This window comes from Eleutherodactylus coqui, chromosome 8, assembly GCF_035609145.1.
Source record: "Eleutherodactylus coqui strain aEleCoq1 chromosome 8, aEleCoq1.hap1, whole genome shotgun sequence".
In the NCBI taxonomy this organism is placed as follows: domain Eukaryota; kingdom Metazoa; phylum Chordata; class Amphibia; order Anura; family Eleutherodactylidae; genus Eleutherodactylus; species Eleutherodactylus coqui.
Genome location: NC_089844.1, coordinates 197,786,302 through 197,813,219, shown reverse-complemented (window position 1 = coordinate 197,813,219; position 26,918 = coordinate 197,786,302). Strand labels below are relative to the sequence as shown.

At 45.7% G+C, this 26,918-nt stretch overlaps 1 protein-coding gene across 1 annotated transcript; it reads right to left on the bottom strand.

Annotated features, from left to right (window-relative positions):
* Nucleotides 1-6,418: 6,418 nt before the first annotated feature.
* Nucleotides 6,419-15,340, bottom strand: LOC136577729 (gamma-crystallin-1-like). Its single transcript, XM_066577654.1, has 4 exons — nucleotides 15,332-15,340; nucleotides 10,738-10,980; nucleotides 6,883-6,885; nucleotides 6,419-6,752 (listed from the first exon to the last, which is right to left on the bottom strand). The coding sequence occupies exons 1-4, from the start codon at nucleotides 15,338-15,340 to the stop codon at nucleotides 6,480-6,482; spliced, it is 528 nt and encodes a 175-aa protein (XP_066433751.1). The 3' UTR covers nucleotides 6,419-6,479.
* Between the last annotated feature and the right edge of the window lie 11,578 nt (nucleotides 15,341-26,918).

Here is a 26,918-nt window from a genome sequence, read left to right as displayed (position 1 = left end):
ATTATCCTGTCCCCCAAGCTTCTATTATTCTTTTCCCCAAGCGTCGTCGTGCCATTATCCTTTCCCCCAAGCGTCGGCGTGCCATTATCCTGTCCCCCCAAGTGTCGGCGTGCCATTATCCTGTCCCCCCAAGTGTCGGCGTGCCATTATCCTGTCCCCCAAATGTCGGCGTGCCATTATGCTGTCCCCCAAGTGTCGGCGTGCCATTATCATGTCCCCCCAAGTGTCGGCGTTCCATTATCCTGTCCCCCAAATGTCGGCGTGCCATTATGCTGTCCCCCAAGTGTCGGCGTGCCATTATCCTGTCCCCCAAGTGTCGGCGTGCCATTGTCCTGTCCCACAAGCTTCTATTATCCTGCCCCCCAAGTGTCGGCGTGCCATTATCCTGTCCCCCAAGTGTCGGCGTGCCATTATCCTGTCCACCAAGTGTCGGCGTGGCATTATCCTGTCCCCCCAAGCGTCGGCGTGCCATTATCCTGTCCCCCCAAGCGTCGGCGTGCCATTATCCTGTCCACCAAGTGTCGGCGTGCCATTATCCTGTCCCCCCAAGCGTCGGCGTGCCATTATCCTGTCCCCCCAAGCGTCGGCGTGCCATTATCCTGTCCCCCCAAGCGTCGGCGTGCCATTATCCTGTTCCCCAAGTGTCGGCGTGCCATTATCCTGTCCCCCAAGTGTCGGCGTGTCATTATCCTGTCCCCCAAGCTTCTATTATTCTTTTCCCCAAGCGTCGTCGTGCCATTATCCTTTCCCCCAAGCGTCGGCGTGCCATTATCCTGTCCCCCAAGCGTCGGCATGCCATTATCCGTTCCCCTAAGCGTCGGCGTGCCATTATCCTGTCCCCCAAGCGTCGGCGTGCCATTATCCTGTCCCCCAAGCGTCGGCGTGCCATTATCCGGTCCCCCAAGCGTCGGCGTGCCATTATCCGGTCCCCCAAGCGTCGGCGTGCCATTATCCGGTCCCCCAAGCGTCAGCGTGCCATTACCCTTTCACCCAAGCGTCGGTGTGCCATTAACCTGTCCCCCAAGCGTCGGCGTGCCCTTATCCTGTCCCCCAAGCGTCGGCGTGCCATTATCCTGTCCCCCAAGCGTCGGCGTGCCATTATCCTGTCCCCCAAGTGTCTGTTATCCTGTCCCCCAAGTGTCAGCGTACTATTTTTCTGTCCCTAAAGCATCGCTGTGCCATTATCCTGTCCCTTGGGTTGCCACCTGACCCGTAAATCACTGGCCTGTCCGGTATTTTTACCGCCCAGGCCGTTGCCGGTATTTTTATTTTACCGGCCCTATTACAGGCCGGTGTTTTTGTCAGGCCCCGGGACTGTGGCAGGCTGCGACAAAATACCGGCCCATATAGTGTTCAGGAATCATGCAGGGGGCTGGGAAAGCGTCATTCAGCAGTCTATGCTGATGACGCGCCCCTGCTGAATGTCTGTGAGAATGCACGAACTCTCGCGCATGCGTTTTAGCCAGCCTACTACTTCTAGCGGCGCTAGAAGCAGAGGCGCGCGAAGCTGTGTGTGTGTGTGTGTGTGTGTGTGTGTGTGTGTGTGTGTGTGCGCGTGCGCACACACGTGGGCGTGGCGGACTCGGATTCGGGACTCCGGAACGGGGTGAGTGAGTCTGGTGGTGGTGTTGTGTGGACCGTGGATGGTGGACAGGACTCGTGGTTGTTGTGATGGTGTGGAGAGAGTCTGACGACGGGGGCGAGGGGGATGCTTGCTGCCTGTGGGAGTCCTTCGGGAGTCGGATGGGAGTGTGGTGGACTGGGAGTCTGGGACGCCTGTGGGGTCTGAATGGAGTAAGTGGAGCTGTGTGGGATGTGTGTGGGGGTCAGAATGATGTAGTAGAGCTATGTGTGTGATGTCTGGGGGTCAAGTTGGATGTAGCTGAGCTGTGTGTGTGATGTGTGGGGATCAGAATGGTTATAGGATAATGGATATATCCAGCGCATGCGCACAGCCGCTGGACGGGATCCAGGAGATAACGGAGGAAAAAAAATGCTGCGACAGGCCACGTCCCCCAAGCCACACCCTGGCACGCCCCCTTTTTACCATGGGCGGTATTTTTTCATGACAAAGGTGGCAACCCTACCTGCTTCCAAGCGTCGGTGTGCCATTATCCTGTCCCCCAAGCGTCGGCGTGCCATTATCCTGTCCCCCAAGTGTCTGGAGACAGGACAAGGACATATTGATACTTGGGGGACAGGATAATGGCACGCCAAGTATCAATATGTCCTTGTCCTGTCTCCAAAGTATCAATATGCCCTTTTCTGTCTCCAAAGTATCAATATGTCTTTGTTCTGTCTCCAAAGTATCAGCATGCGAATTAAGGCTCAGTCACAGGAGCGATTTATTTTTATTTTTTTCCACAGATGTGAAAACCCCTCCACAAAGCGTAGGTATAAAAATCCTGCGACCGAAGCAGCAGACTCATTTTTTATTCGCAATTGTTGTGCGGTCACACGATAGGAAAATTTTCACACAAAAGTGCAGTCCCATCGCGATCTGCTCTGTATGTTTTCAATGGGCTGGCGCTGCTGTCGGCCCCATTGAGAACAAGGTGAAACCCCTGGTTGTGACAGCATATGGGAGACAAAATAGCTCTCCGCTCCCATTGATCTCACTAAGGCAGCGGTAGCGCCAATTGAAAGCAATGTGCAAATTCCGAAACGCCGTCCCATTTTTTTTTTACACGTGCAAATTTTATTCGTATGCAAAAAACGGACATGTGACTTCTTTCATTGGAAAGCCTTGTTTCTAAAAAATACGGATTGAAAATGAAACTATATAAGCGTTTAAAATTCGCTCGTCTCGCTCAGCACTAAGGTGATGCTTTTTTCACAATATGTTACATCGTTACTTTCTTCATTTTGCATAGAATGCCTTGCTGTGTAGTCAGAGGGTGCAGATCATCACGGAAGAAAAGAGATTGCTCCAGCACCTTGCAGAGACTGTTACAGTCTCCTCATCAGGATCCAGATTCTGAAGAAACCATTTCTTCGGGGCTTCCTTCTTCCAGTCTAGTTCAGACTCGGAAATGGACACAAACTATTCACCAAAGAGGAGGTCAGGAATACAACATGGTGATGGGATGTTAACAAGTCTTCTGGAAATGAACATTGACAGAAGTGTGCCACAGGCTGCACCGACATGGCAAGCTATTCCTGAGCTGGACTTTGAATTGCATAGTTCACCAACTACAATGACAACTTCAACACCCCTAAAAATACTCCGTGAGTCATGGAAGAAGAAGATAATAATTATGCCTCAGCACCCTGCATTACAGAGGAAAATGAGCCACCATCAGCACAAGAGACCAAAAGTTGTACTTCATCACCCATTAATTTGGATGTGCTCCCATTGTCTCCCATAGCAGAGGAAGAAGACAATGCTTCTGGTTCAAACCATTCTAACTCTGTACTGAAAACAACTATCTTTTCCTAAACCTACCCCACCGTTACCGGTCCAAGTGATGAAACATTTCGCTTCTCCAACCTAGAAAATGACAGTGATGATTCCATGAGCGACAGAGTCAGAATGTGATGAAATGTTTGAGGATCTGCACTTGGGAAGCCATAGTCATGTTAAGGAAGAGAAGTATCTAATATTTGATTGTGCCTTGCTAATTTTAATCTCATTCATTACATGCCAAGCAACTTTACACTGTTCTGCCAAACTGCGAGGCATTCAAAAGAAATATAAAGGCAGTATGCCGATTGTGTATGTGAAAACGGTCATACCGGCAAACTGTGGGAGAGCCAACCAAAGCAGGGCACACGTTCACTGGGCAACGTCCTCATTTCGGCTGCTGTACTAATGAGCGGGTCCAGTTTTTTACAAGTTGAGCATTTTTTAAAGTTATTAAACCTGCGGACTATTTCACAATCAACATACTACTATCGACCGTGCCTGGAAGACTGAGCAGGAATTGGTACTGTCTGAAATGAAAAAACCTCCGTCACCCTGAGTGGCGATGGTCAATCTGATAGCCCTGGTTCTAGTGCAAAATATTGCACTTATTCATTGATGGATCTTCTCTGCTGTTTTTCGGTGGAGCAGCTTACTCCTCCGTATCGCTCCGTAGATCTAGAGAAACTAGGATTTGAAGGGAATGTAGATTTATTTTACTTGAAAAAGATGTTGACATCCACCTAATCACGACCAACATGTGGGTATACGGAAAATAACGAGGGGCAAATATTCTAATGTTGTTCATCAATTTGACGTATGGCATCTGGCGAAGTCGGTCGGTGGTAAAATTATGCTGCCTCAAAAACTTGCTCCATTCTCTTACATTGGGTTCAACCAATAAAGAATGTGTTACGATCGTGACCAAGTGGGACTGGATGCACGCCGGTTTCTCACAGAATTCAGGCAACTAACCCTGTGCTACCCGGAGGTTGACCTGGCCCTACCTAAGCGGGGACATTGCCCCAATAAGGGCAGCCCAGCGGTCCTCGGATCTCGGCCCTAGCTGATCCTAGGAGCCACGCACCAGAACAGGACGCATTCACATGCCACATGACAGGGACTGAACAACAGGACACACAGAGCTAGAATACACAGCATACAGCAGACAAAATGCAACCACTAGTAACAGATGATAAGCTGAATATACATACTAGGTATTAGTTGACATTTTGTACAAAACGTGAAAGCTAGCAGGCCACTTCACAACTCCTGGTTATACTGCTAGTCCCTACACTAACCAGGAGTCCAGCAGAACCGGACAGAGTTCATACAGAATGCTGCAACAGGACAGGACACAGATAGCAGGTCATACAGCAAGCTGACACAAAATTGACAGAATATAAACGAACAAGCGGACATGAACCAGCAGGACACAGATCACACAGCAAGCTTCAACAGACAAGGATTCGCTGTCTGAACACCAGACAGAGACGGACCAGGAGCTGGGTTTATATGGGAGCACAGACCCAGGAGATTGGCTAGCAGGAAGTACCACACCCCACCAGCTCAATCAATTAACCCTGTGAGGGCTGTGCTGCTAGGAAGCTTAGAACTACAGATCCCAGCAGCACACGTAGCAGAATCACTTGTGGTGATGTGCAAGGACTTGTCTGGAAGATGGAGACGAACTAATCATACGGTGGATGTCAGTACTTCACCATGTACAGAATATACCCAGCGTCCCACATACCTGAGTCTCCCATTGTAGTCAATGGGGTTCGTTACTCGAGTAGGGCTCTTGAATTTTCCGAAAAGCTCGACTCAAATAACGCGAACCCGAGCATTTGGGTGCTCGCTCATCTCTAATGTTTATCATGCGAAAAGAATTTATTACTGCATAGCATTCCAAATTGCGCGACTACTTGAGATATATTTCTGCCTTGGCAAAACCTAACAAATAGAAGGTCTCAGACTTAAAACACCAATTAGAAAAGATTTGAGACAGTAATTTGGTGGCAGATTCACACTGGGTAAGACTCCCTCCTCCTCCTTCCCTCCCAGTCTCCCCTAGGTTGTTTCTCTCCTTTTTCTAGACTTTTATACTTATCATGTGTTCTTCCCCTTCTGTCACCTACTCTGCGGTTTTTCACTTTATTGGGTCTTTGGTTTCCTTTAAAAACAACAAAGTTCTGCGCCTTCTGATATATTTGTCACAGACTAGATTCTGCCTGGATTTCACTCCACTTCATGACGATATGTGTGGCATTATTAATGCACATTATGTTAATGCTTGATTATTACAGTGTCATGAGGCGCATTCAATAAAATACTTTTTGAACTACAAATTTAATTTGAATGGATCCCTTATATTGAAGTCTATGGAAGCCATCCGACCCGCGGCCCTTCCGCAATTGACATTGCAGAAAGGTTGCAGGACTTTAGTCATTGGCTAGTGAAGGCGTGGGAAAGAAGCACTTGGAAAAAAATCTGTACTACGCGTGCTCGCCCGCTGGACCATTCACAGTACAGAAGAAGACAAGAAATGAACGGAATTCGGGGTCGCTGGCCAGGCACATGGTCTGCTTCCGGTGCAGGATCCCCCACCTGGAATCCAACCTATTCATGCGCAGGCGGCCTAAAGCAAACTTTCCCGGCCAGCGCTGTGATTTCTTGGTACTGATGTCATCATCGGCAACTGAATCAGATAGTAATAGCCTGTTTCAGGTGTTTTATCTACTGTGAGGGGCTGTGATCGCCTCCTGAAAGCATAAATTTACGTTGCTGCTGCACAGAGTCTGGACAGCATCGACATAAATTCACTGTGAGCAGTTCAAATAGGTTAAGAGCTGCTTCTACTAAGGCAAAAAGAGCATAAAATTACTGAAGAAAAAAAAAGTCACAGGTAACACTAAATTCTTTTAAATGAGCTAAAATAATTTTTTGTGATGATTTCCTTTGCAGGTAATGTGCAGCCTTGATCTAGATGACATATTGAATCTCTGAGGCACAAAGTCAGCTCTAAATAGATGAGATTTTATTAGCAGAATGTACAACAATGCATTCTCTTGGCAAGTTACTGAAAGTCTGTGACTCTTCTAAAAGAGCCGACCCTACTGTTGGCTCCTCCCCAGTCGCTGTATCTCCTGTATTCTCCTGGTCTCAGGTAATACTGAGGCCCTCTGAAGTTAGGTTCATCATAAAATAACCAATGACCTTCAAGGACATTGCAGGAGTGGATGTCATGGTAGCGGAATTTCTCAAAGACTTGAGGACAATCTTCTGTAAATTCCATCATTTGGCCTTTGAAGTCTTCTCTCTCGTAGACTCTAATCTTGCATGATGTTTGCTAGAGTAATATGAAAACAATCGTCATTACACCCCAAAGATCATCACCTTAATAACATAAATAAGTCAAAGATAAGTCTTATATCATATGATTCAAGTAGTATTTATTGGGTTTCTCACACTTTCCTCACATGCTTTGTAGAAAGATTAGGAAACAAAACAATCCCATAGCTCACAAAACTGTGTAAGCATGAAGATACATATACAGAGTATTGTATCTTGACGGCACTGGAAGCTAGGGGTTTGACAGGACTTCGATGCAGGAATGCCCCTTTCCCACCCCTAGCTCCCGATTGGCTACATTCAATAAGGTTCTAGCAGCAGCGTCTGGATAGCTTTTTGCCTGGGCTGCAGGGTTAGGGTTAGGGATTGGTGTTCCAGTGAGGCATACTTTATTAGCTGTTAATGCTTCCATATTACAGCGGTAACATGGAAGCAATAACAGCCAAGAATGTAAGGCTAACAGGAAATGTAATCCCTAACCCTACAACCCAGGAAAAAATGCATGAACACTATGGCCTGAGAGCATGCACCTCGGTGCCGCTGCTGGGAACACGCTCTGCTCATTACACTGTGGCTTCGCTCCACCCCCGGCGCCACTGCCAGCAACAAGCTCTGCTCATGACGCTGTGCCCTCGGCCCCGGACCTGATCCCCACCACCTTCCCAGTCACCACCATTCAAGACCGCTCGCAACTGTAGTCCATTGGCTGTCGCCTTCCTCAACGGCCAGCACTCAGATGTGGCACAGCAGCACTCACCTGTGACGACTGTCGGCTCTGCCCTTTCTGCACGGCCAGTGCAGAGAAATGCTGACTGCCGCCTTTCACCTTCCACCACGGCGGACCAGATACTGGGAACAGAGGGTCCACGACGCAACTGTCAGGGAGAGTCACCTCAGGACTGCTACAAGGGAGCGGATGCCATCAGGTTCACCGATTCAGAGAGGCCGCCGGCGCCTACAGATCCTCTGAGGCCGAGGAGGTGTAGACAGGCGGCCAACCAATCACGAACAGGGGCCGTCAACCCCCTGTCAAACACACTGTATCTTGGCTCCACCACTACTTCCAGTGGCGTCAAGATACAATAATACCCATATACAGTAGCTAAAGCTTACAGTTCTACAAATATCTATACCAGGGGGCAGTAATTGGCCCAAATGATATTAAACTATGTAAAGTAATTAATACAAGAGAGGATATTATACAGTTACATATAGATTTGTAAATGGATCTGGATGATTTGGGGCAGAAAAGTGTCAGATGAGGTGTAACACTGATAAATGTAACGTTCTGCACATGGGCAGAGGAAACACATGTCATCATTACACACTAAATGGGAAACCACTGGGAACACTGACATGGAGAAGGACTTGGGGGTTTCATAACTGTAAGCTTAACTGGAGCAACCAGTGTCAGGTAGCTGCTACCAAGGCAAATAGGATCATGGGGGCCATCAAAAGAGGTCTATGGTCACATGATGAGAACATTGTTCTTCCTTTTTACAAGTCACTAGTCAGACCACACATAGAATATTGTAGACAGTTTTTGGCACTGTTACTCAAGAAGGAAATATCAGAGCTTGAGCGGGTAAAAAGGCGGAAACTAAAGTAATAAATATAATGGGCGGACTACAATACCCAGAGAGGTTATCAAAAAATTGGGATTATTTAGTTTAGAAAAAAGATGATTGAAGGGCGACCTAATGACTATGTATAAGTATATCAGGGGTCAGCACTAAGATCTCTCCCATCATCTATTTATACCCAGGACTTTAACAAGGGTGCGCTCTAATTACTATGTATAAATATATCAGTTATCAGTACAGAGATCTCTCCCATCATCTATTATACCCAGGACTGTAACAAGGGGGCGCTCTAATAACTATGTATAGATATATCAGGAGTCAGCCCAAAGATCTCTCTCATCATCTTTTTGTACCTAGGACTGTAACAAGGGGGCGCTCTAATAACTATGTATAGATATATCAGGAGTCCGTACAGAGATCTCTCCCATCATCTATTATACCCAGGACTGTAACAAGGGGGCGCTCTAATAACTATGTATAGATATATCAGGGGTCAGTACAGAGATCTCCCCCATCATCTATTATACCCAGGACTGTAACAAGGGGGTGCTCTAATAACTATGTATAGATATATCAGGAGTCCGTACAGAGATCTCTCCCATCATCTATTATACCCAGGACTGTAACAAGGGGGCGCTCTAATAACTATGTATAGATATATCAGGGGTCAGTACAGATATCTCTCCCATCATCTATTTATACCCAGGACTGTGACGGTAACAAGGGGGCGCCCTCTGCATGTAGAGGAAAGCAGGTTTCTGCACAATATAGAAGGAGGTTCTTTACTGTAAAAGCAGTGGTACTCGACATCACGGTGCAGGCACGAGACCTCTGAGCAGTACATGGATGATGCTGTAGGCATCATTGTCAGGGGATTTGAGAGGGGCGGACTTTGCCTAAACATGCAGCTAGCAGAGATCAGAAGCTGCAATGTGACAGCCTGTTCTTCTGGCCCCAGCACTCACATAATGGGCACCATGATGCCAGGAGTTTGGAACAATGATGCTGTGGTCTGATTGGCTGGCAACGCTCATCTGAATTCGGCTGTCAACAGAGACTGGAAGAATCGCGGGCTGCAGCGCTGGAACGCTGAAGTGAGGATGGTAAGTACCCTTTGTTTTAATGTTTTACGTCATTTGCCACTAATTTCAAAATATGTAATTTTAAATATGTATTATATTGTAACCCAACAGCCCCTTTAATGCCAAAACCAAAACAGCTGAAACAAAGCAAGCACTCAAAGCAAGCTGATTTCCAAAGTAACATTAATTTTGTGTAGAAATTGTGGCGAGCGGTTACGTACTTTTCATGATGCCCCCTCTATCATTAGCAACATGTTATAGTCAAAATCACTGAAATACATACAAAACCATCACTGCAGGGATCACGGTTTATTCCAGAAGGTCCAAAGTCACCATAGAAAGACTTGTGGAAAATGGCATTTATTGGATCTAAGTCACTTTGGAAACCACCTCACCAATTTTTCCAGCTTTATGTATACATTTTTAAAAGTACTTCTGGGCAGAAGAAAGGAGAAATGTCAATATTTAAGAGTGCTCCGAGATTTAATGCTGTCTGAGGCGAACTGTGGAATGCCCCTTTCCTCAAAGGAAGTGCCAATACCCAAGATACCCAACACATATTTAAACCATTAAGATTTGTCTCAAGTGACAGTGATAGTGCTCCCAGTAGTGAGCCCAATAGTAAGTGGCACCCTTAAAGAGCCCTAATAGTAGTACTAACTCCTTTAATGGCTCGAGTAGTTATACTGATGCAGTTAGTGGCCCCAGTAGTAATAGTGTCTCCCACAGAGGCCCCAGTAGTAATAGTGTCCCCCACATTGGCCCCTGACCTGGCAGTAGCCCAACAGGCTTTTCCATCACCCAACTTGCAGCCCTGGTCCAATGGCAGCCGCTGCAGAGTTTGAGACTGCTGCCCCCTCCCCTGGCATCTGTGCTGTGTACAGAGCGACACTAGTCACAAGGTCAGCACTGGAGTTGCAGGCTGGGTGAGTGAAATGCTTGTTGGTTTGCTGCCCTGGCGGCTCTCAGCAGTGAGTTCTTTTTTTACTAGCGATTAATGGCCAGTAAAAAATAATTACCAGCCGGATGACAACCTGCCGCCTCTGTGACGTCCTGTAGACTGCTGCCTGAGGTGGCAGTCCCAGGCTGCCTTATAGTAGGGGTGCCCTTGACCATACTATAACACACAGCCGCTCACAATTCATACTATATAGGGATTGTACATTGGAGGCAGTGACATTACATACTGTATGGGGATTGTCATTTAGGCATTCCTCCATGTACTTCTAAATGCTGTGAAGTAAAGGATTTGCTTTTGGAGAGCTGTGTGAGGAGTGGTCGTGCCTGGGGGGTGTTATGTGGAATTACAACACGGTACCTGGGGAATTATTCTGCATGATCTGATGGAATCTCCAAAGCCCAGACACTGGTTGAAATCGGGATATTCGCCTCTCTTTAAGAAGAACTGACATCCTCTGTAGTTCGGAAACTCATAGATCATCCAGTTGCCATGTTCAACACGGATTGAGCCGCAGCGATTGAAGAAGGAGAGTAAGTCGGAGCTATCAGCGCTGCACTCATAGGAGCGGCCTTGGAAGTTCCGGTCTTCGTAAAAGATGATCTGGTAAGAAGAAGAAGCGCAATTCATTACTATATAGAGGAGCGTATCACAGGTTAAACAGACATTGTATTTTGTTATTGATTTCTAGCGAGACAAATTCCAGAAATTTAGGAATGATAATTCGTTCGTCGTTCAGTTTCTGCAGGCATAAAAATCAACTGCCCATCGTGTAAACCTCTATGAACGGCGGCGGGTGGCCAGAGCAATCCTCACCCCGCTCTGCCCCATTCACTGAGGGATCCTCCCCCCTCTGTGAAGACATAGGAGTGATCATCCCTGGGACAGCGGTCAGTGCTGAAGTGCCCAACAGTTGTTCTGTGTAAAAGGACCAGAATCTAGAAAACTCGTACCATTATGGTGCTGATGGACATTGTAATCACACATCTTTAGTGATCTGGTACAAGGCTGCATGTAAAGTAGGGTAAGGGAGGGATTACTCAGTGCTTAACACGCCATGTGATACCGGTCTAGGGTTCCCTCACAGCTGAGACCATCACTGAGACGGAAAGGAACTAAGCCATTCGCTTGCATTTGCTGTCTATTTTACGAGGGTTTCCATTTTATTTGCAATATGCAATAACAGAGTCAACTTCACTCCATATAGTATGCTGTACTCCAAATATCAAGGAAATGAACAGAAACCTTGCTTAACCCCTTAACCCTTTCCAATCCATTTATTTTTTTCTCATCCATTCTCCCCAGCTCCAAATAAATTGGAGCTGGGGAGAATGGATGAGAAAAAATACATTTTCCTTGCACCCTCCTGAACTGACAGAGTTCAGGAGGGTGCAGGTGCTCACTGCACCGTGGAGGGACCTGCTTACCTGTCCGGCGTCTTCCGCATTCTCCCTTCTGCCTCCGGGCTCAGCGATCATGTGACCGCTGGGGTCAGGTGGCACCTAGCGGTCACATGATCGCCGGGCCGGGAGGCAGAAGGGAGAATGCGGAAGACGCTGGACAGGTAAGCAGGTCCCCCCACGGTGCAGGCTTCCGGCTCGACGTTCATGTGACTGCTGGGTGTCAGGTAACACCGGCTGTCACATGATCGCCGGCCGGAATCTCTATGCATTACATAGCGCTAATTGAGTGCTATGTAATGTGTAAAGGAGAAGGCAGAAAGGGTTAAAAACCCTTTCTGCCTTCTCCTCGGGGGTCCTCGATGAGGACCAGTGCAGGAGTGCATCTGCACCCGATATGTCTGATGATCGGGTGCTGATGCACTACTGCACTGCAGTGTCGGGCCTGCCCCGATATCGGAGCTGTGGAGGGAAATGATGATGTCGGGGCAGGACCGACATTGGATTGGAAAGGGTTAAGGACGCGGCCCTTTTTTTCCCTATTTTCGTTTTTTCCTCCCCCGTTTTAAAAAATTATAACTCCTTTATTAATCTATTGATATAGTTGTAGGAGGGCTTGTTGTTTTTTGCGGGACGAGTTGTATTTTTCAATGGTGCTATTTAAAGTACCATATAATGTACTGAAAAACATTTACAAAATTCTAAGAGGAGTAAAATGAAAAAAATGAAAATAAAGAAATTCCGCCATTTTCCGGTGAGTCTTGTTTCTACGGTACACAAATTACAATAAAAATGACCTGATAACTTTATTCTACGGGTCGGTACGATTACTATGATACAAAACTTATATAGTTTTTTTTTTTGTTGTACTACTTGAATTTTACATAATATTTTGAAATTATTTTCTGCCTCCATCTTCTGCGCTCGGTAACTTTTTTATTTTTCCATCGACATAGTTGTGCGCAGCCTCATCTTTCACAGGACGTCCTGTAGTTTACATTGGTACCATTTCTGGAATACATACGACTTTTTGCTCATTTTTATTGCATTTTTTTTTTAAGACAGGGTGACCAGAAAAGTGCATTTCTGGTATTCCTTATTCTTTTTTCTGACGACGTTCATCGTGCGGGGTTAATAATGCATTACTTTGATAGATCAGCCTTTTTTTATGGTTATATTATTTAAAAAAAATGTTCATTACTTTATTGATCTTGTTTTTACTTTTTTTTAAAGTCTCCACAAAGGACAACAACTTGCGATGATTTGATCGCTCCTGCAGTATGATGTAATACCACAGCACCGTTACATACTGTGATCGGGCAGGCAGTCTATCAAGCCACCCCACGGAGACAGCTTGATAGGCATTCTGCCAAGACAGCCCTGGGGCCTTTCAGACGACCCTTGCCTGCCAGGACACCTGCATGGCTCCCTGTGGCATATATCTATATTAAACCCCAGTTCGGCAGTATACAGCAATTCCAGCAACGTCATTGGTTCTGATTCAAAATTCCAGCAATCTCATTGGTTGTTTGGCTTGTGTGATTCAACCTCATTGGTTGTTTGGGTACCCTGATTCAACCTGATTGGTTGTTAGTGCCGAACTGGGGTTTAATATAGATATATGCCTCCCTGTGATGTCATAGCTGGGGGCCGCACGTGACCCCTGAACAATAGATTTAAATGCCATTGTCAGAATTGACAGTGGCATTTAAAGGGTTAACAGCTTGATCAGCCCGCACTCATCAGAGCTATTGCGGCTGGGTGTCGGCTGTAATAAACAGCCAGCGCCCGCGGTGTACGATGCGAGATTGCCACGTGATCTCCCGTCATACATACCTCAACGCTGCAGGACGTAAATGTACACCCTGTAGCGGGAAGGAGTTAATGGACACCAAAGCGGCGCCCTTATTACTAAAGACACATGAATGATTCCTTTCCGTCGGGGGGTTCCATCATCGTGCTGTACTCCGCTGTGACGGAACCCTAGAACGGTATCACACGGCGTGTTAAAAAGCCCGTATAATCCCTCTCGTACCCTGGCATTGTTTTACTAGATTACTAAACATGTGAGATGATGAGGTCCGTCAGTGATGGACGCAGAGCGGGTGGAGATTGTTCTGGTTGACTGGTTGTTATTCAATTACATACGATCCAGCAAGAATCTTAACAATGATTGTTTCATGTAAAAGAACCCTGAGGACATGTAAAAGAACCCCGAGGACTTATACACCTTGCTGCACTGGAGTACAGAAAAAACAGAAAGCCAATTCATCAGCAGCTGCAAGCTAGCTTGCTGATGGTTTCCCTTTTTAAGCTTTTATACAGACCTACATTGACAACACGAGCAGGATGATAGTATATAAATGTATGCAACTACTCTGCCACTTGTAGAGAAAACCTCAAAAAAATGCTTCCACAATTCAAATCTGCAGTTTTTGCATCTTTTTCAAAGTCTAAAAACAACGTTCATATTTTAATATACATTTCTACCCAAACCCCTGAAGGACCAATCTATGGTAAATTTACAGCGTTTGGTCCTGGGCTTTGATCCACACCAATAGTAGAAATACAGTGCAGGATTAAAACCTTTGCTTCTGCAATCAAGCATGAGCAGGTCGGGTCCTCGGCTGTCAGACACAGCAGAGCACCCAAAAGGGAAGGGAGAAGTGGGTTTTAACCGCTTCTGCCTTTCCCGAGTACATGGCGTTTAATGAGCGCTATGTACTAAAAAGTGGAAGTATTACTTCCACTATGCGACCCAGGGGTCATGTGACCGCCCGGAGCCCCCTGGCACAACAGAGCTGCAGGGTCCTAGCAGACCCTGATCAGCTCTGGTAGTGACTGATGTCACTACAGGGGTTGTTTTCCCCTATAACTGGGGCTCCTATGGATGCCCCAGCTACAGTGGGAAGTGTGAAATAAAAAAGGACCATGTGAATGACTCCCAGAGGTCTTATGGGGGTCATAAATGATAAAAAAAAAGTTATAAAAATATTACCTAAACTGTCGCTGTATGCGCCCTGAAATCCCAAACTATACATATTATATATCAAAACGTCCAAAATGAAATGAGGAACCCCTTCCCATATTTTTTTTCTGTAAATATACTAATTAAAAAAAACTATAAATGTAAAAAAAATTTTTTAGCTCCTTATCACCAATAAAACTAAAAAACAGAAAAAAAGGTATATAAAGATATTAAAAATATCGCAGCAAAAATAATTTTGGTAGCTGAAGAAAAAAAAAAATAGACTAGTAAAACCACCACATGGGTAAAATCCCTAAAAGTGTCTGGTCCTTTAGGTACAAAACAGCCTGGTCCTTAAGGGGTTAAAGCCAAAGTATTCTGAGCAATCCTGCATACATGTCATTTTAGTAGAAAACTGCTATTGGATTGGGATATTTGTTGAGGACTATTTGATATCTGAAGTCCTTTAGCTATATACGGTATGGTGTATATATAGTGGCATCTATAGGTTGTCATATGATAAACGACTCATGCAAGAAATAGCACATAATAGGCAGATAGATATTATCTTGAATGCACTTCTTACCTTCCCCATTTTAGCTGGTTTGCTAATAATTTTCTAGCGGCTGTCCAATATATACCCTGCACAAACTATAGGCTTAAAAAGTGCACAAAAAGCAGATGAGGCCCCTTTCTGCCTGCAGAGGTGGATCAGTTGACTTTGTGTTCTGCATAGTATAGGGTCTATTCTTTGTACAAACCTCTAGTTGGGTTGATCCTTTGTCAAAGGGATTTTCATCTCATTGTCATTTAATAAGGATATCGTGTGTTGGATTCATGAGCATGGCTGCAGCGCGGAACTGCAGACAAATCATTCTATACCATGAATGAATCGTGATACTGAAATGTCAGAAGCACAGATGAAAGCCTCAACTACAGTGTTCAATAGTATATGTACAGATGACACAAAATAAGAAACCTTTAAACCTAGTGAATCAATATCCACACATAGATCACAATACAGAGATGGAGCCCAGGTTGCCACCTTATTGGGGGTCTGATATTGAGTCAATCTGAGGCAATAGCTGACCTTCACTACACGTGACATGTGTGGTGGTACAGGGTACCGGCCACCAGCTTGTAGGAAGCTGTTGGATGTAGACTGGAGGTGATCAGTCACTTAGGTCAGTATTAGTGCAATATGTCTCCACCGGAAGTATGGGTGGAAACATGGGTTGGCCGGCGTGAGTTAGAGGGAATGTCCGGGTCACGTCCCCATTTTTGGATTGGCTAAGACATGTGTCCAGGAGTGAACTGAGGTGTGCGGCCGCAGCACGAGCCATCAGCCTGGAGGTGGGTCCTAAGCGCTAGTAAGAAGACCACGACACCCAGTGTGGAAAATTTACTGTAAGTCCGTAACCTTACCCTCTCCAGTGTCTGCCGGCTGGTTGGTGGTGTTGGTGATGTGTACTAAAGTCTGCTCTGTGGCCGCAGTGCCGGTATCAATGGGACCCCACCGCAGGGAGAAACTTAGTGAAACTCCCTAACCCTGGCCGTAAAGAGACCTAAGCGTTAGTTACTGCCTGAAGGTGCCTCCTCTCTTCTTTCTGGTGCAGCCATCCATTCTTCTTGCTCCCAAAAATGCCGCCAGAGCTTGCAGGTGTGTTACCAGCAGCCAATGAGAAGTTTTGGAGCGTGACCTGGGCATTACCTTTAGCTCAGGCAGACCATAGTTCTGGTGTTGACATATTGCACTAATACCACTTAGGTCCACCTCATCAGATGATTGGCATTATGTTATATGTTGTCTATTATGTTATCTGTTCCTATGTTATATGTTTCTATTTTGTATGATATGCACTATGTTCTTGTTCTGTTCTGAGTATGTTGGCTATGTTCTTGGTATGCATGTATGCTCCGTTTTGTTTGTATCTTTTTTGGACAGTCTGTTTCCTGTCTGCCTGATCCACCCGTCCATTGGTTGTGGACGCCTGAGTCCTGTTTCTGTATGTCTACCCGTCCGTGGGCGGACACCTGATCTGTATCCTGACCCCTAGTCCGTTGGTAGGCCAATGTAGGGCCCTGTCTGTCTGAGCCACCCGTCCATTGATTGTGGACGCCTGATTCTGTTTCCTGTATAGCTACCCGTCTGTTGGTGGGCGGACGTCTTGATTCGTATTCTGTCCCCTAGTCCGTTGGTAGGCGGATGTAGGGCCCTGTCTGTCTTGGTATGCATGTATGCTCTGTTTTGTTTGTATCTGTTTCGGACAGTCTGTTTCCTGTCTGTCTGAGCCACCCGTCCATTGGTTGTGGATGCCTGATTCCTGTTCCTGTGTTTCTACCCGTCCGTTGGTGGGCGGACGTCCTGATCCGTATTCTGTCCCCTTTGTCCGTTGGTAGGCGGATGTTAGGGTCTGTCTGGTCTGTTTCCTTGTTTTGTCTGAGTTCCAGCTCTGTCTGTTACCTGTCCTGCGTTATGCAGTCTGTATTCCTGTCCTGGTATCCGTCCTGCGGCGTGGTGCGCCCAGCAGACATAATTTGCTGTAGACCCTTGTATTGTATGTACCTGAGCTTTTCCCCTCCTCCTGCTGACTGGCTGGCGTTTGCACTAGGCCCGTATGGATAAGTCCTGTGCACGCTATGTCAGCAGGGTGGCTTGCCATGTCTACCCCTCCAGCTATGTGCATGGTCTGTGTTACGTTTGCCCCCTCCTTCACAGTTATTTGTGTGTTTTGCATTAGGCCCGTATGTATAAGTCCTGTGCTACACCAATCCGGGTGACATGTTTGGCAGTACTAGGCCATAGGGATAAGTCCTGTACTGTGTCTGTGTCTTTTGGAGGAGTTGCATAATTTTTGATGTTATGCTTAAAGGGTCCGGAGGCCCCTTTTTTAAAGGGGAGGTACTGTTATGTGTGCTGCTGGGATCTGTGGTATTATGTACTCCTAGCAGCACACCTCACAGGTGGTTGAAGGTTAATTGAGCTGGCTGGGTGTGGTACTTCCTGCTAGCCAATCTCCTGGGTCTGTGCTCACATATAAACCCAGCTCCTGGTCAGTCTCTGGCTGGGTTCACTAGGGTGAGTACTCATGTTAGTTCTGTGTTCTGTAACTTGTTATCAGTCATGTTCTGTCCTGTTCCTGATGCAGCTGGCTGTGTGTCCAGTGCTCTGTTCTGTCCTGTTGCAAGCTTTGCTGAGTGATTTCTGTCTTGCTGGTTCATGTCAGTTTGTACGTTTAAATTCTGTCAGTTTCTTGTCAGTTTGCTGTGTGACCTGCTATCTGTGTCCTGTCCTGTTGCAGCTTTCTGTGTGAACTCTGTCCGGTTCTGTTGGACTCCAGGTTAGTGTAGGGACTAGCGATATAACCAGGAGCCGTGAAGTGGCCTGCTAGCTTTCAACATCTTGTACAACATGTCAACTAATACCTGGTATTTATATTCAGCTTATCTGTTACTAGTAGTTTCATTTTGGTTGCTGTATGCTCTGTGTTCTGGCTCTGTGCATCCTGTGGTTCTGTCTTTGTCCTGTAGCATGTGTATGTCTCCTGTTCTGTGGCGTGGTTCCTAGGATCAGCTAGGGCCGAGTTCCGAAGACCGCTGAGCTGTCCTTATTGGGGCAATGTTCCCCGCTTAGGTAGGGCCATGCCATTCTCCCGGTAGCCAGGGTCAGTTGCCTGAAACCTGTGTGAATCCCATGTGACCCTGGTGCTACCTGTATGCTTCCATCCTATCCATTCTCTATCCCATTTTAGGTGCGATCGTGTGGGCTCCCGTGCTTAGGTTGCCCACACGATCGTAACAGCTAGTTTGTGCTGAATTTGTTATGAGCTGTTTTGGTACAGTATTAATTCACTGAGCTGTTCTGATGTGGATATGGTGTATTTTTGTTGTTTTCTGCTCAAGCAGAATACAGGTAGACAGTCTATCAGTGCAATAATACAGTTTTTCCCTATAATACAGGGATGCCAACATATATAAAGGTTTCCGTCATATCTCCCCCTCTCACTTCTCTCCTTCAATAACATATATAAAGGTTTCCATCATGTCCTCCTCTCCCTTCTTTCCTCCTGTAACATATATAAAGGTTTCCTTCATGTCCCCTCTCCCTTCTCTCCAGTAAGATATATAAAGGTTTCCATCATGTCCCCCTCTCCCGTCTTTCCTCCTGTAACATATATAATGGTTTTCATCATGTCCCCGTCTCCCTTCTCTCCTACTATAAGATATACAGAAGTTTCCATCATGTCCCTCCTCTCCATTCTCTCTTCTTGTACAATATATAAAGGTTTACACCATGTCCCCTCTCCCTTCTCTTCTCCTGTACCATATATAAATGTTTCTTTCAGGTCCCCTCCTCCTGTCTCTCCTCCTGTAACATATATAAAGATTTCCATCATGTCCTCCTCTCCCTTCTCTCCTCCAACATATAAAAAGGTTTCCATCATGTCCCTCCTCTCCCTTCTCTTCTCTTGTACCATATATAAAGATTTCCATCATGCCCCCTCCCTCTTCTCTCCTCCTGTAACATATATAAAGGTATCCATCATGTCCCCCTCTCCCTTCTCTCCTCCTGTAACATAAATAAAGGTTTCCATCATGTCCCATCTCTCACTTTTCTCCTCTTATAATATATGTAAAGGTTCCCATCATGTTTTCGCTCTCCTATCTCTTCTCCTGTAATATATTTTATATATATATATATATACTAGCTGATATACCCAGCTTCGACAAGTTAATTTGATACAGGTGTTTACATGTTGTTCGCATGGAAAATTTGATGAAGTTGTGGTTAATTTAGAGTAACCAAGGAATTATCGTATGCATACACATAGAGGAGCATTAGATTCTCCTCAGGCTGCATGTACCGATGTCCCTCTGCAGAATGTGCCACCCCTCCCACTCTCCTCACTTAAGACCTAAGGAATGCTCATGCCAAATTTCATGCTTGTAGGACACAGGGAAGTTACATTACTTAGGGGTGCACTAACTTTTGCAATTAGCATTAAATAATCGAGTTGTGACCCCTTTGCTTTTCCTATTTAGGACCTTCTTTATCTTATTTAGAACCGAAAAAATGCTTGTGCCAAATTTCATGCGTGTACGACAACGGTAAGTTACATTAGATAGGGGTGCACTTACTTTTGCAATTAGCATCAAATAATTGAGTTGTGAGATCTTTACTTTTCCTATTTAGGACCTAAAGAATGGTCTTGCCAAATTTCATATTTATACGACAACGAGAAGTTAGAGAATTAATGGCGAGTCAGTCAGTGTGTGAGTGAGTCAGTCAATCAGCCAATGAGGGCTTTCACCTTTTATATATATATATATATATATATATATATATATATATATATATATATACACACACACACAGTTTAAATCATGGCCTCCTCTCACTGCTCTCTTCCTGTAATATAAATAGAGGTTTCTATGATATGCCCCCTCTCCATTATTTCCTCCTATAACATATATAGAGGTTTCCAGCATGTCTCCTTTCCCTTCTTTCCTCCTATAACATATATAAAGGTTTCCATCATGTCCCCCCTCTCCCTTCTCTCCTCCTGTAGCATATATAAAGGTTTTCATCATGTCCTCCTCTCCCCTCTCCCCTCCTGTAACATATATAAAGGTTTCCATCATGTTACCCTCTCCCTTCTCTTCACCTGTAATATACATAAACAATTCCATCATGTCCTCCTCTGCCTTCTCTCCTCCTGTAATACATATAACTGTTGCCAATATGTCCCTCTTCTTTACTCCCTTAATACCCTTTATATAGGCTTCCATCATGTCCTCATCTTACTTTCTTTCCTCCTGTAACATATATAAAGGTTTTCATCATGTCCCCCTCTTCCTTCTCTACCCCTATAACATATATAAAAGTTTACATCATGTCACCCCTCTCCCTTCTCTACTCCTATGGCATATTATGGTAAGGGGGTATACTCGTCTGCAGATCCCCAACCTTAACTTCAGGAAAAAGGCACCACATGTGCCTAAACGTGCTGCAGGAGGCTGGAACTCTTTTAAATTTGGCACCAGCCAGCATTTACTCAGCATCACTGCAAAATGCATACAGCATATAACACAGTCCATATGCAATGTTCAGGGTACACAAGCCACAGGGCCCCTGTCAGTAACCCCCACCTGGGGCATCTAGAGGACATCTTCCTCTTTCAGACCAGGCAACAGGTCCCAAACTGCCTTTATATTCTGTCAAACAGTACCGGCCCTTGTGTTGCTGTCCCCTAACAGAGACATGGGGCGTCACGTTATCAGGGACACATGCCACTGTCACTGTCTGGCATGTGTGCTCCTGGGCTCTTGTGCTGGTTCTGACTGACAGGTCTGCACTGGACCTCAGGCCCAGAGTCCCTGTAGTGTGGTAGGAACTGAGCATTTTATCTCCTTTCCTATGAGGCCTTTCTTTAGCTCGCTCACGTTCGCTGGCATATCTCACAGACCTGATTTTTTTTCTTCAGTAAGCCCCTGTTCACACAGCTTCTTCTTCTCCAGTTTGGACACAATCTGATGTTGGTGACCAAGCTCCACAGTAACATCTTCTAATTCCTGCTGAAGACTTGTGTTAAACTTCTCAAATTTATCATAAGCAGCTGATTTATCTTCAAACCATCGATTTGTAGCTTCTAACTCTCTTTGAATTTCTCTTTTGTGCTCTTCCACAGAATCTAAGCATGCAATAGTCTTCTAGATTTTCTTTTCCAGATCTGACACCTGAGCCTGAAGTGTTGAAATCTGCTTTGTCAGGTTTCTGCATCTTCCTCCAACTGCTTGAGGAACACATTTCTCTCAGCTTCTATTTTCTTCGGATGTGCACTAAGGCGTCTCTTCTTTTAACAGTCTCTGAGACTCTTCAATCTGAGCTTTCAACTCTACATGCAGTCTATTAATCTTCTCAGACAGCTCTGCCTGGACTCTGTCACCTAAAGTGATCTTTACTTGTAGCTCTAGGATCTGCATCTCTAATGCATTTCTCTTACCTTCAGACTCGCGCTTCTCTTCCAATAACACCTTCACTTGTTGGGTCAGCTCAGTACACTTACTTTCCACAGCCTCTTTAGCCTCTTCCAAGGTTTCTTTCACCTTTTTAGTTTGCTCTGTTAGGACAGTTCTCCCATAACGAGACCATGATTCTGTTTAAGCACTCATCTGTAGGTGAGCCCCTGTCACTAACCCCCACCTCAGACATCTAGAGGGCATCCTTTTCTTTTAGACTGAATGATGGGTTCCACACTGGTCGGCACCAGACCTCAGGCTCCAAGTCCCTGACATGGCTGCTCTGATCTCCTGTTTCTTCTGGCTAGCAGCCAGCTTTCTTTCCCCTGAGTGTGGCGGGAACTGATCCTTTTATCTCATTTCCTGCCACAACCATAGCTGATTTCTCTTACCTCAGGTAGCAGAATGCCTGTCTGCATTCTGTGTAATGCACTCCCACAATATATAAAGATTTCTATCATGTCCTCACTCTCCCTTCTCTCTGTCAAGGTTTACATATTGTTGAGCATTTGTTAAAATTCACAATTACAATAAAAATCTATTGTTTAAAAAAAACGTTTCCATCATGTCCTCCATCTGCCTTCTTTCCTCCTGTAATGGTATATAAAGGTTTGCAGCCTGATATTGCGTTCACGTGTCTGTAGAAAGCCTTAGGGGCATTTTACATTGGCAGATTTTCTGCCAGGTATGAGCACTAATCAATGATTTTTCATGTTGTTCATGTTCTTAATCAGCTCCACTTATGTTCAGCAATCAACAGTACTGCATGTGCAGAAGCAATCAGTAGCATGTTCCTTCTGGCACATACCATTGAACTGGATAATATTTTTCTCCAGCAGGCTTCAGGGTATTCTGTAGCTTCCTAATTGTATAGTGTGCACACATAATGAAGCAGTCAGACACAAGTCATCAGCCTTGAATCCTAACCAGCTCTGCGTTATGATCTTCAGAGCCCTAATTCTATTGAAACACATGATACCTGCCCTTTATGGGCGTGCAACAGATTACATCAGTAACATATATATATTCTTATTCGCTGGGTTATATAGAATTCCCCGCCTCCCCCTTCCCACACCTCTCTCAAGTCCAGTGTATATAGCAGCCTTTGTCTTATCAACATGCGGTCGAGCTGAAGAAATTCCTTTGTTGGAGAAGTTTCAGTGTGGGGGATGGGAAAGGGTTGGGAAGACACCCAATATTGCATACAGGTATACATGTAATACTATGACTTTTAACTCTTAGAGGCTGCTTGTGGAACCTATGTATTAGGCTAACATTATACCACACATCTTTCACCATGCCATTGTCCAGCAACTACCATTGAGCTGGAATAGGGTTTTCTCCAGCAGGCTTCAGGGTATTCTGCAGCTTTCCTAATTGTGTGGAAGCAGTATGCGCACACTGACCAAGTCAAACACAAGGTATGAATCTCATGTTAAAAATGGCTCTTCTGGCAGAGACGTCCAGACAGGCCTTTTTATTGAAAAAGGATAACACCTGCCCTTTATGGGCGTTTAACAGATTACATCACCAACATATATATATTCTTATTCGCTAGATTATACAGAGTCTCCCGCCTCCCTACCCTCCCGTCCTCACGTCCGCCAAGGTATGGACTTTGTATTCTTTAGCATGCAGACAGCCTTAAGGAATTCTGTGTAGTTGACAAATGATTTGTCAACTAGCTTGTGTTTGACGAGTGGAAGGGGGCCTAGATAAACACACAGTATTGACCACAGGATATACACATAACACTATAGCCCTTAACTCTTAGAGGTTTCTTGTGCAATTTCTATGTACTTAGTCAACATTAGATCAGACATCCTTCACCATCCCATTGTCTACTAAATACTATGGTTAGATTGTGTGTCGATCAAACTCCAGAGTTAAAAGTCATTACAACAACAAAATACATTTGGGTTTATATAAATCAATAGACATTTTATATTAATCATGATGTCTACTACAATCCCCCCTTGAAATGTCTATTCTCTAACTTTCCCTAGTAATTCCACAGTCATCTGCGGGTGACCCTCCTTGGGGTCCCAAATCTAGGCAGGCCCATCGAGCATACCAAGGTAAGCTCTCCAAGCCAACCACGGGTTCTTCACAGCCCTTGCGACTGGACCACAGCTAGCCTGGGTCCCCCGTAGTCACCGACTCGTAATTCCAAGGAGGGTGGTCTGACCCTATAACTGGAGCGCGTTGTAGGTTGGATTTAGAGTCTTCAAGGGGGTGTAGGACTTGTCCACTCCATCTGGGGATGCATCCAGTAAACTCATTGTGGGAGCGGCTTTTTCAACAGCAGTTTCACAGGTCTTTTTGACACAGGGGACAACACAGCAGGCTAGAATAGAAAAGATAATCAGTACACATAGAACAGCAATGCCTATCTGCACCAGAATTCTCTGCCACCCGCTCATCCATGAAAAGTACTGGTCCCAAGGGTCAGTTATCCCTGAGTTTCTTTTTAATTCTTCCGATAGTGCGGTCAACTTTTTAATGGCAACTGTGACTTTACCCGTGGGTCCTGTATTGTCTGGGATGTAGGTACAACAAGTCTCCCCTATCATCTTACAGACACCCCCCTTCTCAGCTAAAATCATGTCTAAAGCCATTCTATTTTGAAAAGTCATAGTCGAGGCAGGTCCTAATTGGTCAGCTAGTCCCTGTAAGGCATCTCTGGTGTAATTTATAAATCGCTGCTGATTATAATAAATATAATTAATCCAGTCAACGTTTTTATTTACCGTAATGATTGGGAAAATGGACTCGAATCCAGCTTTAACTTGGTCTCTAGCTTTATACTCGTCAGGTACCCCCCTTGGCTGTCCTATGGCGTCAATGTACACGTGTAAATCGAAACTACCGCCAGGAGCCTCTCGTCTCACTCTATGATAACTATTGGGGGTAACCTCATTATCCTCAACGTTATCTGACAGGATGTGGAGGGGCATAAGGGCTTTTGCTAAGGCACACTCCCCTGTCCAATTACCTTCCAGACGGGTCCTCAACCTCATGTCTCCACAAAGCCAGTAAACGTCTCCTAAGGACTGTACCTGATTCTGCGTCCATTCCCCTCCCAGTGTACTGTAGGAGGAGCAATACCCGTTGGTGAAGTTCCCCAAAAATCTCCCCCCTTGTCGGTTTGCATAGCAGGTGTAGTTTCCGGGGTAGATTGTAATACTCTCCCCGGGGCGAGGCACTTGGGTGATTATGGGGTATTCCTTTTTCCACTTCTCACAAACAGTGTGATTGGTGGAAACGTTCGTGAAGAGACTAAGGAAACACTTTTCAACATCTACAGGGAGATTCAGTGGGACCGTCCCCAAGTGCGGTCGGGCACTACCGCACACGTAACAGTTAGACTTGTTGCTCTTGTTGGCATTGTACCTCATCCACTCTAACCAGAGATTCTGGTCAGAGTAGCCAGTCTCTACTGTCATGACGTCTTCAAAGGTAGGGTCGGCTATGGCCATCATGTTCGTCAAGGTCTTTATTTGGGGGCGCAGGGGGTTAAATATAGGCACGGGGCTAGGTGAAGGCCTCCATTCGGGAGCATCTACCATATCCCTTATTTTAAACTTCCCTAAGGGATCTGTCCTCCCGTACCGGTATGTCCCCAAACAATAAGTCCCCTCGTCTCCCGGGCTTGGATTTTCTATGGTTAGTGTAAGAACCATATTAAAGCCAAGCAACATGATGAGTTCAGCCTTCCAGTTCCCACTATCCTTATTATTTTTAAGGAGGGTCATACGACTAATTAGGGATTTCCCGCTCTTATCTTTTTTATTTACGGCACTTCGCGGTTTATAGGACCAGTCTGTTCCTGTGTTCCATCCCACTGATCCCCAATAGCGACAGTCTTCTCCCCAGACGTTATCAGTAACACAAATATATTGAATTCCCAGGGTGTACAAGTCATATAGCCAACTGGATCGGGCTAAATCCGGCCCATGGTGGGATTTTGTTTTTAGACACGGGACCACAGTACAATAGTCGAAGGAATATGTGGCCACCTGAGTGTTGGATGAGTTATACCAAAAGGTAACAGTACCCTCATATTCCTCCGACCAAGGATTCCAGTTGCCACCCTCCTCTCTCGTGATTACTGCTCGAGACCCACCTCCCACTCTGACGAGTCCCAAACAAAACAATGTCCACAGCATGACTAGACCTGGTCTCCCAGATCTGGAACTTTCTTACAGTGGGAAGCGTGGATCCAGGTGGGTCTTCCGGCTAATTTCACAGCTGTGGCAGTAGTCAGAAGCACCTGGTAGGGACCATCAAATCGAGGCTCGAGGGAGTGCTTCCTGAGGAACTTCTTGACATACACCCAATCCCCAGGCTTCAAGGTATGGGTCCCGGTGTCCGCCTCTGGATCTGGAATGGAAGAGAACACCTGTGCATGGACCCTGGTTAGTTCTTTGGCAAGGGAAGTCACATACTTAGTCAACACATCAGATTGCAGTTGTAACTGTTGGGGGTAGTAACAACCTAACCTTGGGGCTGACCCAAACAGGATTTCATAGGGGGATAGTGCGTGATCCCCCCTGGGTGTATATCTCACACTGAACAGGGCTATTGGGAGACAGTCTGTCCAGGGTAGCCCTGTTTCCTGCGTCATTTTGAGCATTTTGCTCTTTAGTGTGCCATTAAGTCTCTCTACCTTTCCACTACTCTGGGGGTGGTAAGGTGTATGGAACAGCAGACTGCTACCAAGGGCCTGCCAAATTTCTTTGGTGACGTTGGCAGTGAACGCTGGACCTTGGTCACTTTCGATGACCTCTGGGATTCCGAACCTGCAGACGAGTTCTGAGAGTAGTTTCTTAGCAGTAGTCTTTGCAGTCATATTGCTCACTGCGTATGCTTCTGGCCAGCCGGAGAAGACATCTACTACTACTAGGGCGTATTCGTATCGCCCGCTCTTTGGCATTTGGATGTGGTCAATCTGGATACGTTGAAAGGGATACATGGGTCTGGCAAGGTGTTTTGCAGGAACCCTCTCCATACGTCCTGGGTTACATTCCGCACAAGTAACGCACGACTTACAGTATCGGTCAGTCAGAACCGAGATTCCAGGGGCCACGTAGTACTTCTGAATGAGGGCGTTCATCAGCATTTTGGATAAATGCGTGGGTCCATGAGCCCAT